The sequence below is a fragment of the Raphanus sativus genome, chromosome 5, assembly GCF_000801105.2.
Source record: "Raphanus sativus cultivar WK10039 chromosome 5, ASM80110v3, whole genome shotgun sequence".
Lineage (NCBI taxonomy): Eukaryota > Viridiplantae > Streptophyta > Magnoliopsida > Brassicales > Brassicaceae > Raphanus > Raphanus sativus.
Window position 1 is genome coordinate 28,077,804 of NC_079515.1, and position 17,471 is coordinate 28,095,274.

At 38.0% G+C, this 17,471-nt stretch overlaps 5 protein-coding genes and 1 long non-coding RNA gene across 8 annotated transcripts; 3 read left to right on the top strand and 3 right to left on the bottom strand.

Annotated features, from left to right (window-relative positions):
• Positions 1–937: 937 nt before the first annotated feature.
• Positions 938–8,435, bottom strand: LOC108861862 (uncharacterized). The gene is made up of 27 exons (XM_018635836.2): positions 8,259–8,435; positions 7,989–8,054; positions 7,818–7,904; positions 7,658–7,714; positions 7,490–7,554; positions 7,209–7,378; positions 6,971–7,032; positions 6,688–6,771; positions 6,319–6,478; positions 6,021–6,136; positions 5,790–5,918; positions 5,430–5,501; positions 5,204–5,299; positions 5,041–5,118; positions 4,742–4,870; positions 4,474–4,644; positions 4,146–4,349; positions 3,943–4,056; positions 3,622–3,857; positions 3,427–3,472; positions 3,097–3,345; positions 2,710–2,940; positions 2,527–2,618; positions 1,915–2,143; positions 1,470–1,826; positions 1,314–1,387; positions 938–1,204 (listed from the first exon to the last, which is right to left on the bottom strand). Exons 1-27 carry the CDS (start codon positions 8,367–8,369, stop codon positions 1,096–1,098), a joined length of 3,594 nt encoding a protein of 1,197 aa, XP_018491338.2. The 5' UTR covers positions 8,370–8,435; the 3' UTR covers positions 938–1,095.
• Positions 8,436–9,756: 1,321 nt separating this feature from the next.
• Positions 9,757–11,798, bottom strand: LOC108861864 (protein trichome birefringence-like 6). Its single transcript, XM_018635838.2, has 5 exons — positions 10,982–11,798; positions 10,704–10,896; positions 10,430–10,620; positions 10,180–10,338; positions 9,757–10,108 (listed from the first exon to the last, which is right to left on the bottom strand). Exons 1-5 carry the CDS (start codon positions 11,617–11,619, stop codon positions 9,799–9,801), a joined length of 1,491 nt encoding a protein of 496 aa, XP_018491340.2. The 5' UTR covers positions 11,620–11,798; the 3' UTR covers positions 9,757–9,798.
• A 248-nt stretch (positions 11,799–12,046) lies between these two features.
• On the top strand, positions 12,047–13,035 carry LOC108857124 (probable cytochrome c oxidase subunit 5C-1). 2 transcript variants are annotated; one of them, XM_018631058.2, is made up of 2 exons: positions 12,047–12,179; positions 12,671–13,035. In XM_018631058.2, the coding sequence occupies exon 2, from the start codon at positions 12,691–12,693 to the stop codon at positions 12,883–12,885; it is 195 nt and encodes a 64-aa protein (XP_018486560.1). In that variant the 5' UTR covers positions 12,047–12,179; positions 12,671–12,690; the 3' UTR covers positions 12,886–13,035. The 2 variants fall into 2 exon arrangements, with proteins under 2 accessions (XP_018486560.1, XP_018486561.1); XM_018631059.2 differs by having other exon boundaries at positions 12,685–13,035.
• Positions 13,036–13,502: 467 nt separating this feature from the next.
• On the top strand, positions 13,503–14,061 carry LOC108856457 (calvin cycle protein CP12-2, chloroplastic). Its single transcript, XM_018630259.2, has one exon. It carries the CDS (start codon positions 13,565–13,567, stop codon positions 13,958–13,960), a length of 396 nt encoding a protein of 131 aa, XP_018485761.1. The 5' UTR covers positions 13,503–13,564; the 3' UTR covers positions 13,961–14,061.
• Positions 14,062–14,126: 65 nt separating this feature from the next.
• On the bottom strand, positions 14,127–15,198 carry LOC108856455 (bZIP transcription factor 53). The gene has a single exon (XM_018630257.2). It carries the CDS (start codon positions 14,765–14,767, stop codon positions 14,342–14,344), a length of 426 nt encoding a protein of 141 aa, XP_018485759.1. The 5' UTR covers positions 14,768–15,198; the 3' UTR covers positions 14,127–14,341.
• A 106-nt stretch (positions 15,199–15,304) lies between these two features.
• LOC108827488 (uncharacterized) lies at positions 15,305–16,124 on the top strand. 2 transcript variants are annotated; one of them, XR_008946457.1, is made up of 3 exons: positions 15,305–15,565; positions 15,651–15,779; positions 15,974–16,124. It is a non-coding gene; the product is annotated as an uncharacterized LOC108827488 (long non-coding RNA). The 2 variants fall into 2 exon arrangements; XR_001945671.2 differs by having other exon boundaries at positions 15,318–15,565; positions 15,670–15,779.
• Positions 16,125–17,471: the final 1,347 nt, after the last annotated feature.

The following is a 17,471-nucleotide window of genomic DNA, read 5'->3' on the forward strand; positions in this document are numbered from 1 at the left end:
CTTTTTAAATTATGGTGTGGAATGGTGTGTGGGCAATTAATTGGTTAGTAACCTTACTTGGAACTACATCGCATTCCTTATGAAACTGTTCGTATTTTGTAAGATTCTTTTTGAATGGTTAACATATTGTGGATACATTGATACAAATACTATTTATGTTGTAACAAAAACATCAAGTTTGCATTTTTCGTTTATACCATCAATTAAATAGCGGTATTAATTTTATAAAAAAAAAAGAACAAAACAAATCACAATAAAAGAACTAACAAAAAGATTATTGCATGCTTCTGAGATTCATTTCTTTATGGACAATGGCGATCCCGATGAAAAAGTAAAAGGTGTACTTTGGTTTCCTCATTTTTTTTTTTTGGCAAATTTAAAACAACTATTTTCTATGCAGGCCTGTTTAAATGTAAACGAGAAATATAATACTACTAAGTATTATGTGGTATGCCTTTGATATATTTTTGTCCTTGATTTTGTATCTATCATTAAAAAAAACTGTGGGAAAACAATAAAAAGGTTACGGTGTTTCAAAAAATGGTTAAGCACGCATTATGGACTGACCAACGCCGATTAATATGCCTGCAACCTTAGCTCTTCTTTTGAAAGGTTCTATGATTTTGGCGTTAAATGTGTTACTTTCTCAGTTTAAAAAGGCATAGAGGACGGAAAAAACTAACAGACAAATCAACGATATAGCTGAATATCTGAGCAAGAAAGAGAGTCTATTTCGTTACATACATGTCTCGATGATATACATTGTATGATCATTTAAATGCACAGACTAGGTTTACATCTGACTAGTGTGCATATGGTGTTCGTTTATGTTTCTCCTCTTGCGACTTGTGAGGAGTGAGGACTCCTTGATGGAGTTCCATTCTTATAAATTATGAATACATGATCTTGAATGAATAACTTTAAAAAAAAACTGAAATGGTAAGAAAAGAGACTAATTATGAAAAAAGTGTTTCTCTAGAATTTGAAATGTGTGGGACTAGAGAGTTTCTGAATTCGGAAAAGTTCTGAATAATTCACTCTACCGATATACATAACAAGAACAAAAAAGAAACAGAGAAATAACTGAAGATGAATCTAGAAAGTCTTCTTTCTAGCAACAGCTTTTCGAGGTTCTCTCTTGGTAGAAGACGCACTGAACCCCGGAGATGAAAACCCAACCGTGGATTGGTATATGTCTTTCAACCTTTTTTTTAATCAGACGCATGTCAGTCAAGTTATCTTGAATTTAGTTACTAATCATCATATACTAATAAAACCTATCAAATTTTGGTTACAAATAAATTATAGATTACCTGGGGATGCTGATGAACAGAGCAATTGCCGCAATGCCAGTAACAAGTGGCAATATAGCTGCAGGAGTCACTTCCTGAAACCAACAATACAAATCAAAATCGCATCGAGAAAAGGAATATTTAAAATGTGGAAGACTGTGCGTATATTAAGTTTACCTGACTCTGATGATCTGCCACGATGCTGTATCGAAGTGGACCGACATGTATTTGAGCATTTGTCTCTAAATCCACTTCGATGCTCTCTGATACTACTTTATGGGAGCCTAAAGGACGGTTGGATTTAAGCTGCACAAGGTGTTTACCTCTGGATAACCCTTTTACTTGGAAGAAGTTGGAAAGTGGTAGTGGGAAGACACTCTCTACTTTAGATACATCACTGGCTGATTTGATCTCCACTAGCAGATTCGTGTTTACTTCTTCGATCTGTTTTCCTTCCACGTGGCATGTTAATATGGTCGTTTCTGGTTGTTCAAATACCAAAAAGTCTACCCCGTGGATATCTTCATAACCAATCTGTAAGAAGAATATGAAGAAATGTCTGTTGTTGAAACTGCAGGGATGATGAGAATGAAATAGTATTATAGAGAATCAGAAACAAAACCTGAAGAGAAACCGATTCTGGAGATGCACGTTCGATTTTATTGTTGCCTGAACCATTTCTTTTCGATACTTTGATTACATATGTTGCACCTGGATGTAACCCTCTCAGACGGTAATTTCCATCAATATCACTTGTGGTTTCCTCATAGTATCCTTTGGAATCAGAGCGAGCTTCAATTGCAACGCCTTCCTGTGGTTGGCCAGATAGGAGAGCGACTCTACCCATTGCACTGCAAAGGAACCAACAAGGTATATTGTTACAAGGAACAAAGAAGATGTAACGGAAATGCAATCTAAGCCTACACATGTAAACCATTTATTCAAAAATCCCAAATCAGAGTGTACTTATAGTGGAAGTACTTAATATGAGACTGCAATTGAATTAAAACACTGAAGTGACATTGTAAGTCTGCTAATTGTGTTGGTATACGTATCAAAGAAAGTTTGTTGCTATAATTTTACTACATGAAAAATGATCCCTGGTGCAATCATACTTCAAGACACGAGCCTACAAAATCTTAGGATCCGTAAAAGCATTTATTCAAGAATCTAAACAAGACAACAGCATACTTTGACATAGTCAAGGTAAAGGAGATTCAGAATTAGATTAAACCTGTAGGCAACACGAGTAGCCTCAAAGACAGCTTCACTGGACTCCCCAGAGCCCAGTTCTATTGCCAGTGTTGAGGGCTTGAAAGAATATTCCTGACGAAACATATATAAATTAGATAACTCATCTCAGGAAGAAACACACCATTTATGTTTCCGAGTACTGGCAATCATATTGGTTAGTTACCTTAAGAAGGGGGCGCAAGTAGAAATTTCCAGGAAACAAGCTATCAAATACAAAGAGTCCACCAGCGCCAGATATAGAATTATTTCTGTAACCATGATCGCCACTCAACGATAACAACAATGGTGGGACTGATGTCTCGGCATTGTCCTTTGAGGAAACACGCACAGAGATCTGACCAAGCTTCTGGCAGGAGAAGGAGTATGGTCCTAGTCTTTTAATATGATAGCCAGGCTGCATATATAAGCCACGATCAGGAGCACATTATTTCAAAGCAACTGAATGCGAGTGAAAGTGCATGAGAACTTAACCTAAGATTGCAAAAGTGAAGAAAAACATAATCTCCGCGCCAATTTATATGCACATAAAAAAATATCAGTTTACACCAACCTTTGATGCATCGGTGTCATATGGTATATCATCATACAATGGCCCAGCAACAAAAGAACCATCTGGTGATGTGCTTGTTTCAACAGCTACTTCACCTTTCTTAAGTGAAGAAATAAGGCTGTCTTTTGCTGCAGAGACCTTAATGTTAACACCAGGAAGAGGAGGAGAGACCGATCCTTGTATGTAAAGACCAGGTCGACCAGTAAATGGGGAAACAGCAGCTTGGCAACCATCATTTGACACTACCGCCTATTAGAACAAACATAAAGTAAGTTTGATGTGCCCACAATAAAACCTTTACCGCAACCATTATTTCTAGTCCATACTTACACGAAGCTCTTTCGGATAAAATAACATCTTCTTCTCCGCATTACCCCTGAAACAGAAAGCAGCGGTAGCTGAAGTAACTCGAAATAAATAATAGCTTCAAAGAAATTTATGACAATCCAACCACCCAAACACCCCCGAAACAATTTTACAAGTGTAGTTCGCAGATCATCTGATAGCATAATTAGAAATTCATACCTAGAATCCCGAGGAACAAAGCTAATCTTTTCACCAAGATTTGCCCAGGTATAGTACTCATACACACCACGTCCATCCGATGCAAGTTTGGCAGAAACACTGTTGATAACTCTTCCTTCTTTGTCTTGCATATCAACAATGAAACTCTCTGGCAACTCAGATTCAGTCTCGGTTGAGCTAGACTCCACATTTATCAAACCTTTGATGAGATACTTCTCTGCCCTCAGATGAATAGGCTACAGAAAGAAAAGCATAGAGATGCTCAACAAAGAACGAGCCAAAAAAATACGTAAACAAAAAGAGACGAATGACAAACAAAACCTGTGGTTTTGAGACATCTATCTTTATTGAATTGCTCGCAAAGGATATGCAGGAGTCAGAAAGCTGAAGCTCATGCGCTCCAGGTGACTCAAGGCATATTTTCTGCGAACCTTTCTGTAGATACCACAAATGAAGCAAACAGTTAGTTTTGATAAAGTTTAGATACAGCAAAAGCAATGGAGAATCCACAGGGCAAAGACTACCTTGATTTTCAAATTTGTAGGTGACCCAGTAGGATGAACAATTTTAGCATCCACCTCATGAGTACTGACAATATTAATCCAGTAACCTTTCTGGACAAATTCGATCCCTTTGATATCCTCAGTTCCGACATTCACATCAATGGAGCTATGGTCCCAGCACCAAGTGTCTTCCTCAGATATGGCTTCCGGTGAAATGCTTTTGACCTAAAACAAATCAACATGACATGAAAATTAAATGTAATTAGCTAGTAATGTGACTTTTTCTCCATCTCGTACAGAAGTATCCACGAGGAGAAAAGAAATTGAGATTAAACCACCCACTGCCCACCTCAACTGTATACTTTCCAGGCAATACGTCTGAAAAGTGAAATTGACTGCTCTCATCGGTTAAAATAACTGTCTTCTTCTCACGAACGCCAGCCGCTCCCACAAGCGCCACTGAAACAGACGGACCACATTTCTCCTTGCACGTAACAGAACCATGCACATTGACTCGGGCCTACATTAACACCCAAAAGAAGTGAAAAAAGCCTCTTGAACATGTATATTTCCATAAAGACAATTCCAAGAGAGTGGTTTCATTCACAGAAAATTACCTGAGAAAATTCTATGTTCAACAATGGATTTTTGACGGAAACATCCATATAACCTGGCAAAAACAGAAGTTCAGGAGCACTCTTTGGTGTTGCAGCGAAAGCAGACAGCCTATATTCGCCTGGTGGAACCTGGAATATACATAATTTTTAAGAAAGATGAGAATTCATCCAGAAATATAAAGCAGCAAGGACCCACATAAGCCGGAAAAAAAAACTCTATAACGATTCAAGGAGGTCAACATGATAAAGTTAATTTTGTCTAGTGAATTTACTAGAGATACATGTTTGAGTCAACAAACCTCGAAGCAGAACTTTCCACTCTCATCTGTAAGCTTCTTTTGCGGTTTGACATTGGTGGGTCCATGAGTCAAAGCTACCTGGATTTAAAATGTTAAAACGTTAAGCATATGAGACATAAATAACAACGGTGCTACATATACTCAAATATGAACAAGAATTTACATTTGCCTTGTGACCAGAACCAAACATTCGCACCACACCACAGACATCATAAGATACAGCACTGATATCTGGAAGTGAAGCCATATTTGGTAGGACCTAACCAAGAAAGATTAACGAGTTATGGAGCGATTATTAATTTAGCAAACCACAGATGAAGAAAAAATACTGAGACTGATACTATTAATTTAGCAAACCACAGATGAAGAAAAAATACTGAGACTGATACCATGAACTTCTTCAGTTTGTCGAACTTGTAGTGCTCCTTGACTGCATCTATCGTATATTGATTTGATGTAACCTGAGGAGTTTAACCAACAATATATTACATCCGTGCTGAAAATGATTGATCACGACAACAAGAAAAAAAGACTGAGCGATTGAGGAAAGAAAACTAGATGGTAAGTATTTAAAATATAAGATAAATATAACGTTTGGTTTTTCAGTACAGAGAATTAAGCATTCTAACCAAATCCTTTACTCAGATTATAGGAAGCTTGAAACTTTCACTAGGAGAAGTTGACAACCAAGAGGCTTATAACAGTAACAGGGTTTGAAGTATATACATTGAAATAGCATTTAAATATACCTGGTCAAGCTTGTAATACCCTTCCTTGTCCGTGACAGATCTTACACTACCATCAACTAAGATTTTAACGCCCTCGACTCCCTTTAAGTTACTGTCAACAACTCGGCCCCCGATGGAGAATCCTGTTACCTAAAAGAGCATTCAGTTCAATAATTAGAGGAAGAAATGTTAGCAGCGTCCAAACACAGAAACGGAGAGCTTTATCAAAGTTTCCAGTTATTCGAGTCAGACCTGAAACTTTTTGGGAACAGTAACATGTTGATGCTCTACAGAAACAGGCATGACCGGAGGTGAAACATCAAAGACCGTGTTCTCGCCCTTATAGTGCGGTATCAGTTCATATTTTCCTGAGGAAAAAAAAATTCCAAGTGAAAAAAGTAGACCAATAGACCAAAAGAGCACCCTAAACTTGGATCATGCAACAAGACTTTCAAGCGTCCTTAGAGTTTAACAAGTTCAATTGTCATTTAACTATGTTGCACAATGCAGAATGCATCAGGCAAAATGATAGTGGATAATTCGACAATACCACATGGGATGGACTTGAAACTGAATATTCCGTCCGCGTCAGATACAGCATGGCAGAGAGGTTTCCTTTCTCCAGAAGCGTCACCAAATCCTTGGGGACAATCTACCATGGAAACATCATCTGAATGCAAATATATATGAACTCCCACGATTGGATTTCCCTACAAAAGGAAACAAAATGAATACTATCAAACGTTCAGAACCGAGAAAAGTCTACGAGTGCTTGATGGAGGGGAACCCAACCAGCTTAAAGATATACCAACCTCGGTTTCCATTAAAGAACATGATAATTTTTTACTCACGAAAGCAGATGCGGGAAGGAGGTTTCTAACATCAAACGAAAACGAAAACAGAGAAATAGAGGGATCACCTGCGCAACAACAGATCCCTTGAGATCATAACCAAGGACAAAGAACTTGTCATCCACCACGCCATTTGCAAATCCAAGTTCGACCTACAGGCAAACAGAGATACTTCACTCATTAGCTTGTAGAACAAATAAATCCAATCTAAGTTTATTAAAATAACAGATAAATAGAAAAGAAAAGAGTAGAAGGGCATGTGTACTACAATCAAATGCAAAAAGTTTGGTCAGGAGAACTTTAAATGGAAACATTAATTTAAGAGAAGGCAAAACCAAGAAGATGTGTAACCTCGGTTGAACCGCGAACTTCAACTTGCAGATCTGGATGGGATGCACGAATACTGTATTTTCCTGCAACCAATCAAGACATATTCCGAATATGATTAAGATTATCACAAGATACACGTATGCACTTATTCATTTGATGCTACAATATGGGAAGCTTCCAATTAAATGCAAGACCAAAATAACAAAAGTGATACAGAAAAGAGGGAAACCTATGATGAACGCTTAATGAGACTCCTTACCTGGAATAATATTCTTGAATAAGTAGCTCCCATCTGACGCCGTGAGAACAGAAGCAATGGCATCTCCATCAGAAGACAGTAACTCAACATTGACATTAGCAGGGCCTCCATTCTTAATCATACAACTCTCCCCACCAACAGCTCCTAGAACTTTCCCGGATAATGTGAAACTGCAATATATAAACGAGAACAATAAGAGAATTTCAAAGGAAGAAGAAATTGCTAACCACATATCAAACCACGAAAACCACAAAAAAAATCTCATGAACTAAGAAACGAACCCCGTGAAGCGAAAGTTAATATCCTCATTGTTGTTGCAAGTAGAGTCGTCAACGACAACAGAGACCTGCCACACCAAAACTTTATGTCAGAGCTAGCTACAAGCCGGGTGTTTTCATCATGAAAGCATACTCCTCAAGAAAAAAGAAAAAAATGAAGAGCAGATAGACCTTATCTGGACTCCATGACCATCCTTCAGGTCCTTTAATCTTGAGAACGAATGAGCCCTACGAAAAGAAAACATAGAAAATTACTCGCAACAGTGATTCATCCAAAAACTACATCTTGAACAGACCCACACGAAAGAATGTTTAAGATTATGATGAATACCTTGTCGTAGACAGGGATGAAATAGTAACCATTAGGGGCACACTGTGTACTATCCTTCACCAATCCATCTACCGTTTGAAGTTCAACCTTTACATTTGAAGAGGTAAGGAACAAAATAAAATCAGCGAAAGAAAATAAAAACGTTAGTAGTCAAACAGATAGAACGTTTACGTTGATGTGAGAATAATCAAGTTTCCCATCTGCTCCTTTCCGAGAGCTGACCAAAGACGAACTCGCCTGCACGTTTAGTAACTCAACGGCGTTAATTACTATACATCACACCCGAAAAAATCCAGATCGGATCGTGCTACTCAGTACTAGATTCATCGAACTAAGCTGAATCTAGATTCCAAGCAAGGATCCAACACACTCTCTACTAATCGATCAAGAACCAAGCAGAAATGCGTATAAAACGAATCGGGAAAGAAAAGAGTGATAAACCTCGACAAAACCACCGCAGCCTTTTATCGAATCCGCGGAAACAACGTAGACTGTGGAAATCGAGATGAGGAAGAAGATCAGAGAAGGAAGAATCTTCGTATTCGCCGCCATTTTTCCCGATCTGAAGCTCCGGTCACCGGAGCTTAATGGTTGAAAGAGTGTTATTGTTCGTCAATGGAGCACGGATCCAAAAGAGTTTATAATAAGGTCCTTGGACTCTCGGGGAGTTAATGGGCTTTTACAAAATTAAATAGGTCCAATGAAAGCAATAAAATAGCCCACTAAGCCTATTATAAGATTGCTTACCTGTTTCTTTTTGGCTTATAGTGGTGAAGTTATTATGGTTTATTACTTTTAATAATAAAGTTTTACTCTTATATTATTTTTTGTTAATCTAATTGCAGAATCTGATTTTTTTTATAGGTATCATCTTCAGTATTCCACTGTATTCATAAATTTATAACAATAAATCATATATAGAAAAATATCACAAATTATAAATCATAGTAAATGTTTAAAAATAAAATAGCGAGCATACCTACAATGACCAATGTTTTTAGAAAATTGGTCTTGAAAATTATCAGACCAACCACAAAACAACGTAGTAAGAAACACAATTTTATCAAAAATTTATAGTAGGTTTTGATACAGTAGAAACATGCACTATTATCTATCTTATTAAAACAGAAACATTCTGGTGGACCTAACATTTATTTTGTAAGTTTTAAATTAAATACACATTTATACTTTATAGTTAAACATATATTAAATCACTTTATGTTCCTTTTTTTATACTATTATATTCATGTTTCCAAACAATATACTTATTTCTTTATACTACTATCAATGTTTCCAAACAATATATTTATTTCTTTATACTACTATCAATGCTTCCAAACAATATTTTTTTATACTACTATCAATGTTTCCAAATAATACAATAATTAATCTTAGTTATTTTATATCTATCATTTTCTCTTTAAAATTTTGTAGAAACGTCATAATTTTAAAGTTCACTATCATAAATTGCAAAATAGTGAACTTTAAAATTTCGATTATAAGATTACAAATTATGAAGCTATTACAATTTAAATCCAATTAGATTACATATCGGTCATCCATCAGTTCAATCGGTTAGTCTCGGATTTTAGTGATTTTTTAATATGAATATTTTAAAAACATAAATTGAATTGTCAAATCTCCGGATTAACCGGTATAATCACAATCGGATTGAATTTAAAAATACTGATTTAAATGCAAAAATATTTTAAATACACACTCTTTAAAAGTTACCAAAATATTTGTAAAATTATTAGTGAAACTTTTCATCGTAAAATATTCCGCGCTTCAAAAGCGCGGATCAAAATCTAGTTTTTTTATTATTTAAGGTTACACCAAAAAACTTTGGTTTATTCTCTTTCTTTCTATCTAAAATTTGGTTTTCGTTTTTGTTTTGGTCCGATTTGGTTAAAGCAGATTGAACAATTAAACAAGCGTGTGAAGAAGTAATGTTTGATCTGTTAGTTTGTAACTCTGGTATTTATCGTTTATGGAGCAAATGGAGGTAAAGAAAGTGATTCCAAGTATCAGGCACACCAGGTAGGCACCAATGACTGCAATCTTCGACAGCTTGTGACCGTCTGTTTTCTGGTTTTGCTCCAAAGATAGAAGGGTGAGCGTCAATTCTGTACTGAGATAAACCGCTAACGTTCAAGAGAGTGACGGGTGTTTTCATCTGCTTGAGAACTTCCTCAACAATGATGTTTTTGCCAGAGTAACTCGGTTTGAAAGTTTGGTTCAACAGCTTGTTGGCTTCTCTGCAGTGACCTCCTGAGTTCCATTCTCCCCCACTGTCGAAATAAACAATACGGAGATGATTAGAGAACAAAGATCGGTTTTTATGTAGATGGGGGAAAAAGACCTAAAGTGGGAAGGTGCTGCGCTTCTAAAGAAAACCCGAGTTCTCTTTGGATCGACATTTCTGTCAACCCATGATGACCAAGTCTGCAAAGCTTTCTTGAAAGCGCTTGATACATCGAGCTTTGGATGAACCAAGTCTCCTTCTTGGTAATAGTTGATCCTGCAAAACTCAAAAGCTAAACCAGTCAAGAATCTTCCATTCCATTGTTTCTTCTGATGTCTTTCTTTGATTCAGTATAAAAAACACTGACCCGGATTTGGTTTTGTAATGAGACCACCAATGTGCTGTATTGAACACTAAGATATTAGCACCTTTCCATCTCGACGAGGTTCGATCCATAGCATCAATCCTAAGCGTTTCTCTTCGCTTCTTTCCAATTCTAGCTTTACCCTCACGGACCAAGAAATGAGTAACATAGAATTCCACGGTGCATTTGTAATCCTAATAGAGTTTACACACGAACATTTGGATTATCAAACAACAAACACAAATATAAATGGTCACCACAGGTTGAAGTTGTTTACCTCAAAACGAAAGCTATAGTTCCCTTTCTCTTTGGTGATTCTTCGGTTACGCGTTTCGTAGACTCTCTTGGGATCTTTAACAGCTTGAAACAACATACAAAGCATAGACTCCCACTGGTTTCTATTGATAGAATCTCCAACGAACACTAGCCTTTTCCCTCTTATCATTTCCAGCATCTTTGTAGCATTGAACCTAATCTCCAAAACAACTTTCATAATTAGGACTATGAAGTCACTATCAACTTTGCGTCCCAAGAGGGGGAAAAGAAAAAACAAACCTTGGAGCATCACAATCACGAGGCTCCCATCTCCACTTCATGTACTCAAGATCCAACCTTCCGTTGCTCTGACAAGCGAACCCTTCATCGATGAACGGACAAGACGCGTTCGTGTACAATGGGTAGTCGCTGCTGTCGTAAACCCACTTCCCGTTCGTAACATCGCACTCTTCGATTCTCTTCTTTTTCTTCTTCTTCTTCTTCTCCTCCGATTCGCCGTTGTTCCTCGGAAGTTCAATCACTTTGACGGCTTTGACTGTTGAAGTTAAGTTAGCAGTTACTACCTTATCTTCCTTAACCAGAACCTCGCCGCGAGTCTTGTGCTCAAAATCCGGAATTTTCGCGGACCCGGAAGTGTTTTCGGGCGGGGAGAAATGGGTCGAGATCAGAATCGGGTTTGGTTGAGTAGAAACTGAAGAATCGGAGATGCTGAGGTTGGTGGTGGTGGTGGTGGTAGTCTCGTTAATGGCTGGCACAGGGCTCAAATCGATCTGGAAGTTTGCGTTTGAAGAAGAGTTGGATTTGAGCAAGGAAGGGGAGAAGAAAGTGAAGAAAACAATGGCGGAAGAGATTGTTGTGGTAATCAATGCTAAGAAGACGCTTGTGGACTTGATGGAGAAGCTTCTTTGTCTCTCCATCTCTCTCACACTCTCACAGTCTCATACAGTGCAGAGAGTTTGTGAATTCGAAAATGCAATGCAGATGTGAGAGAATAAAACGGTGGGTGAGAGAGTAGGAATAGATTCGGTGAAGGGATGATAATGACGTTCTTACGAACTCTCTCGTGAGCTCATGAAAAATTCAATGATTTAAAGAACAGTTGATGAGGAAAAAAAAGGGAAAGATAATGACTATTTAAAGTCAGGTTTTGGAATAGTAGTTTAGTAATGACAGATTGGATTTGGATTATTAACGTGGTGGGGAACACTGTCACTTTCGCTGGAGTGTTTCAAGGGACACGAGCCTCCTCCAATGGCCATCTTTTGAATTTCCATAAACGCCCCCCCCCTGTTATATTTAATTTGTGTATACAATAGGCCTGTTGGCCCACATATATTAGCTTTATTAAGCCCATAAAGGCCCAGTAAGAGAAGGATGTAGTAGAGGACTGAGTGATTGGGTTCTCTCATTTCTCTCTGCTTCCGTAGTCTCCTCGTTCGTGTTGCTTCTCTCTCGCTCGTCTACGCGATTTGACTCGGTAAATTCCCAGATCCTTCCAATTGAAATCTTTCGTTTTCCTCTTATGATTTCCAGTGGCTACCTAGATGTGTAGCGGATTTGACCATCAGATTCGGATCGATGTCTGGGGATCCGTGTGATTAGTATCGAAATTTCTAGATTTATTGGTTTTGCATCGATTGAATCTCTTACGGTATCGATCTTTGAAGAAATTATCAGTTTATTCTGGAAAAGACGGTTTCATTTCGTATTTAACAGTTTCTGGAATCTGTGTATGTGTTTACTATACTCATGTCATAGACTCATAGATTGATAATAAAGACTGTGTTTAGGCTCAATTCACATTTGATCCAAGAGTGTGTGTGTGTGTGTGTGTGTGTGAAGTTACAATTAGATTTAGCTTCGTGACGGAGATGTTTATTGGTTGTTAAAAAAACGTTTTCAGCTTTTGTCTTCGTGAGGATTTTGAAGTTCTCAGTTATGTTAATAAGTCGTAATGATTCTATGCAGAGGATTTGTGCTAGGTTGAAATGGCAGGACACAGGGTTGCGCATGCTACACTGAAAGGCCCGAGTGTGGTCAAGGAGTTAGTTATCGGTTTGGCACTCGGTTTAGCTGCGGGTGGTCTCTGGAAGATGCACCACTGGAACGAGCAGAGGAAAACCAGAGCTTTCTATGACTTGCTTGAGAGGGGCGAGATCAGCGTTGTCCATCCTGAAGAGTAGTGTATTCAACACCTACCAATCTCTCAATCTCTACTTTTTTTTATGTTATTGTATGGTTTCTTGACAACTTGGATGAAGTGCCTGAGAAAAAGGGGTTGCTTACGTAATAAACAACAAACCTGAGACCGGATTTTTGGGGATTTGTTAAAACATAATATTTGTTTTCCGGAAGATACATGTATGCTACTGTGCTCCATTGTTCAATTTCAGACAGCTTTCTTGACTTTTCTTTAAATAAACAGGTGCTTTCATTTTTTTTTCTTCCACTGTCTGGTTCTTCGTCTCCCGTTATCTTGTCGGATTAGGTTTTACTGGCTTCTCTTTTCTCGTCTTTAATTATTATGAATTAGCTTCTCTTTTCTCGTCTTTAATTATTATAAATTCATGAATAACCTTTTGAGATAAAATATCTGATCTCAGTCGTATTCTTTGAAAACGGCTTGGATGGCTACAATTTTTCAACGTCGTACTAGCACACACAAAAAATGATCATTTCATAGTTCTACCGAATAAAGAAAATATCTCAAGAGCACTCATGCACGTGTAACTCTTTGGCTGATCAAGAGAAGATAAGAAATGGGATTCACATAACTAAATTCATGTACAGTTTATATATCTTCGTTTATTAAGAGGGAAAAAAAATCATTCAAAGCCTGCCTTATCTTCTATTCACCCAACGATGGCAACTATTACTACCAGCCTTAACATCGCAACCCAACCAGCCGTCATCACCAGCAAGAGCCAACCAGCTCGTCTCGCCTGTCCGGTCCGTTTGAACAATCCGTGGAATCTCGGTTCGAGAGCAACGAACCGCATGGTGAACCTTAGGCCGGTTAAAGCAACACCAGAAGGAGTGATATCCGACAAAGTGGAGAAGAGCATTAAAGACGCAGAGGAGACTTGTGCTGGCGACCCAGTGAGCGGAGAGTGTGTGGCCGCATGGGACGAGGTTGAGGAGCTCAGCGCAGCAGCTAGCCACGCTAGAGACAAGAAGAAAGCTGAAGGCTCCGACCCTCTGGAGGAATACTGCAAAGACAATCCAGAGACTGACGAATGTCGTACTTACGACAACTGAAACTTATCGTTCATGTTACAGGACTCCGTCCATAAATTGCATACAAATCTTTGTTTTGGTCAGTTTAGTAATACGATATGAAGTGAAAGCTGTATTTGAGACTTCAACAGCTCTGTAAACATTATAATTTGGTAATATTCATAAGCTAAAATAAAAAAAACCCATATAACACAAAGCTTGAATACATTGTCATTAAGAACAAACCAAATTACATGACAACTTATCTTATGTAATAGATGACACAAGACTCAAAGACTATAACAACACCAGACAAACACGATAATATAAAAGATGACAAACACACCAATGACTCTAGTTGCAACAAAACTCAAACCAACAAGACAAATGAGTAAACCGACCAAGACACGTTTTCCAAAATCCTCAGAATTCGAACATATCAGCAGAAGCCCTAATCGGCTGCATCGGACAAGAAACCTGCCAAGGGTTAATCTCGGGAATATCCAAAGCCTGACCACTAATCTCTTCAACCATCTCGAGCACAGAGTTCAACGACCTCAACCTCTCCGTCAACTCCGAGGCCTGCGCTCTCAGGACGTCGTTCTTGGACTCCATTTCGACGTACTTCCTCGTAACCGCATCAACCTGACCGGAGATCTTGGCGTTATCGCTCTTGAGAACAGTGACCTCGTTGATGAGATCACCGAGTTGCTTCTGTTTCCTCATCCTCGATCTCCGTGCGGATTCTCTGTTGGAGATCATTCTCTTCCTCTTCCTCTCATCCGTCACCGAAGCGTACCTCGGATCGTTGTCGGAATCGGGACTTTTCTGTCTTTGCAACGACTCCATTGACTTTTTGTTTGTTCTCACCAAAATTTAAACAATATAATAATAATATATTTCTTCTAGATTCCTTTAATCTATTAAAGAATCAGTTATATCCAGCGAAAATTTATGCGAGAAGAGCTAAAGCAAAATCAGATCGGAGAGGAATTAGTAGTTCATGAGAAAACGTAAGAGTAGTAAAGGTAAACGACTGAGAAGGAGTGTACAATGCGAATCCGACGAAACAGAATTGAGCAGCTCATAGAATCATTCCTAGATCTTAGATCTGAAATCAAACAGAGAACAGAGCAGAATCAAACGAATGAGGAGATGATTTTGAAAAGCGAGAAAGAGGATTGATCAAAGCTTAGCTGATCGAGATAGAAAATACGAAAATAAAAAAAAAGGGTATAGATCAAAGGCGAAACGAAAGAAGGCGATCAAGTAACGCCCAGGGGCTCATTTTAAAGGAGGAGAAGATGATGATGATGATGAGCTGGCGAAAGCTTTTTCAATAATTTTTTAATAATTTTAAAAAGGAAGATAAGACCATTATTATCGGCATATCTAATGAAAGTCCTTAGTATTAATTGGCCAAAAAATAAATCAAAAAAGACTGAAATTACTAAGGACGTCCTTAGTTAAGAAGTTTTTGAACGCGTCCTTAGGGAGCACGTGGCAAAAGACGATAGGTTTAACGATGGGACAGGAAAAAGTCGACGAAGTGAAGCAAAATTGGTTCCTCTACGACGAATTAAATCGACGCCTGCTTTCCTCCTCGACGATGATTCAGACATCGATGGCGACCAAAGTGTATATCGTGTAAGTAAAACTCTTATTTCGATCTTTCTTTCTCAATCAACTGTAGCGAGTTGATTTTAATTTTTCTCAATGTTGATCGAAGAAGAATACTTATACTGTTGAAGGCGTTGAAGCCAAGCTATGACAGCTACTACTCAGTCATGTGGAGTCATTAGCTGAAGAGATAAGGAAGGGAGCTGCTTCTGTTGAAGGCGTTGAAGCCAAGCTATGACAGGTGAGAGATTTGTCTTCCTGCTTAATGGCTTTGCTTGAAGGTGTTGGTATTAAATTTTTGAATGGGTGAAATAGTTAATTCTTACTCTGTTATGGTCTTTTGATGATCCATCATCTAGTGTTCTGCAATGCTTTCAGTTTTGTTTGTAGTTGAGCTTTTAATTGATCTTTCTCTCTTTCGTTGAATGATGTTAGGAGAAAGGGATTGACTTTCCAGAAGTTTGTGGTATTAGTACTTGTTGAAAATTAAAATAAACAGCTTGTTGTAAAACACAGGATAATTAAAGCTGCATATGTAAAGAACATGCTCTTGTACTCGTCTCTTAGCTGGAGTGTTTTGGAACAATCTGGAGGTCTCTATGTTGTCTAGGTTTGATGTTTACTTCAGACAACTTGCACTTCATGTGCTTTGAATGTATCGCATTGATGAGCGCACCACCAAAGAGTGAAACACCAATCATCACACCTAACGACCTCACCGAAGCTGATGGCTTTGTCTTTGGATTCCCGACGAGGTTTGGCATGATGGCTGCTCAGTTCAAAGCCTTCTTGGACGCAACCGGTGAACTCTGGAGGACTCAGTCACATGTCCAAAAGTCCTACCAATAATCTGAGTTTTTTGGTTTGTCCTTAACTTTGTCCTTAACAACAAAATAATCATAAACTAATCTAAGGACCTAAAATCATGTCCTACCAATAATGTTGCTCTAATCTCAAATTGGAGACTGACGTTAGCTGTGACGCCAGCTGGAATTTTATTAAGGTAGCCACGTTTGTTTCTCCGTCCTTTCATGGATGGAATATTCCAGTAAGATGCCTCCAAAGAAAATAATCAAAATATTATAATGTACTTAGTGGACTTTCTCTTGCTTTCTTTTGTGAAAATTTCCACACGAAGCAATGTGGAACACACGATTCATCACCGTAAAATGATTAATTATATAAACTTTAACTTGTTGCTCAAAAGAAATATAAACCCTTTTTTTTTGAATGAATGGTAAATTTATTCATTAAAAAACATGTTTACATCAAGTGTGTCTTTATTTTAAGAAAAGCAACTATTGCTGCGGCTACTCCTTTACATCCCCAAAATTGATCTATGCTTTTTAACCGGAAAGCCTAGAATATTTACATCTTTGTACTAAACCAAAATTGCAGAATATCTTCCATCCCTTTAACTTTCTTTGCAATCACCAGACTGAGCTTGTTTAGAATTGCCTTGTCCGTAAGTTTTAGTAGTACCTGTAGAGGCAGTCCCTGATCTCCATGTCTACGCTTATTGCACTCCCTTCACAACATGTAAAGCGAGATTTGTTAAGAAATATAAACCTTTGCTATAACAGAAGTCTACTGCTAAATAGTTTTTTATTACTAAATGACGACGTTATAGTTAGAATGATACAGATTTGTTAAGAAATTGGACTATATAAAGAGTTGGGAGAGGTTATTGTGGAAACCCCTTCAAGTTTAGGGGGCAGGATTGCCTTTCGCAAGGGCTAATATTAGTATAATCAAATGCCCAAACGTAAAAAATTATTCAGTAAATGCATAAAAATGTCTAAATTTGAATCATATCGTTGATCGTTGGAAACTCTTCGTTTAACGGTTTGGCTAAGGTTTCATTACTATATCCGGAAATCTAAGATTGAAACCCCATAACACCATTGTAAAAGAACTTCCTTACACGGGTGGT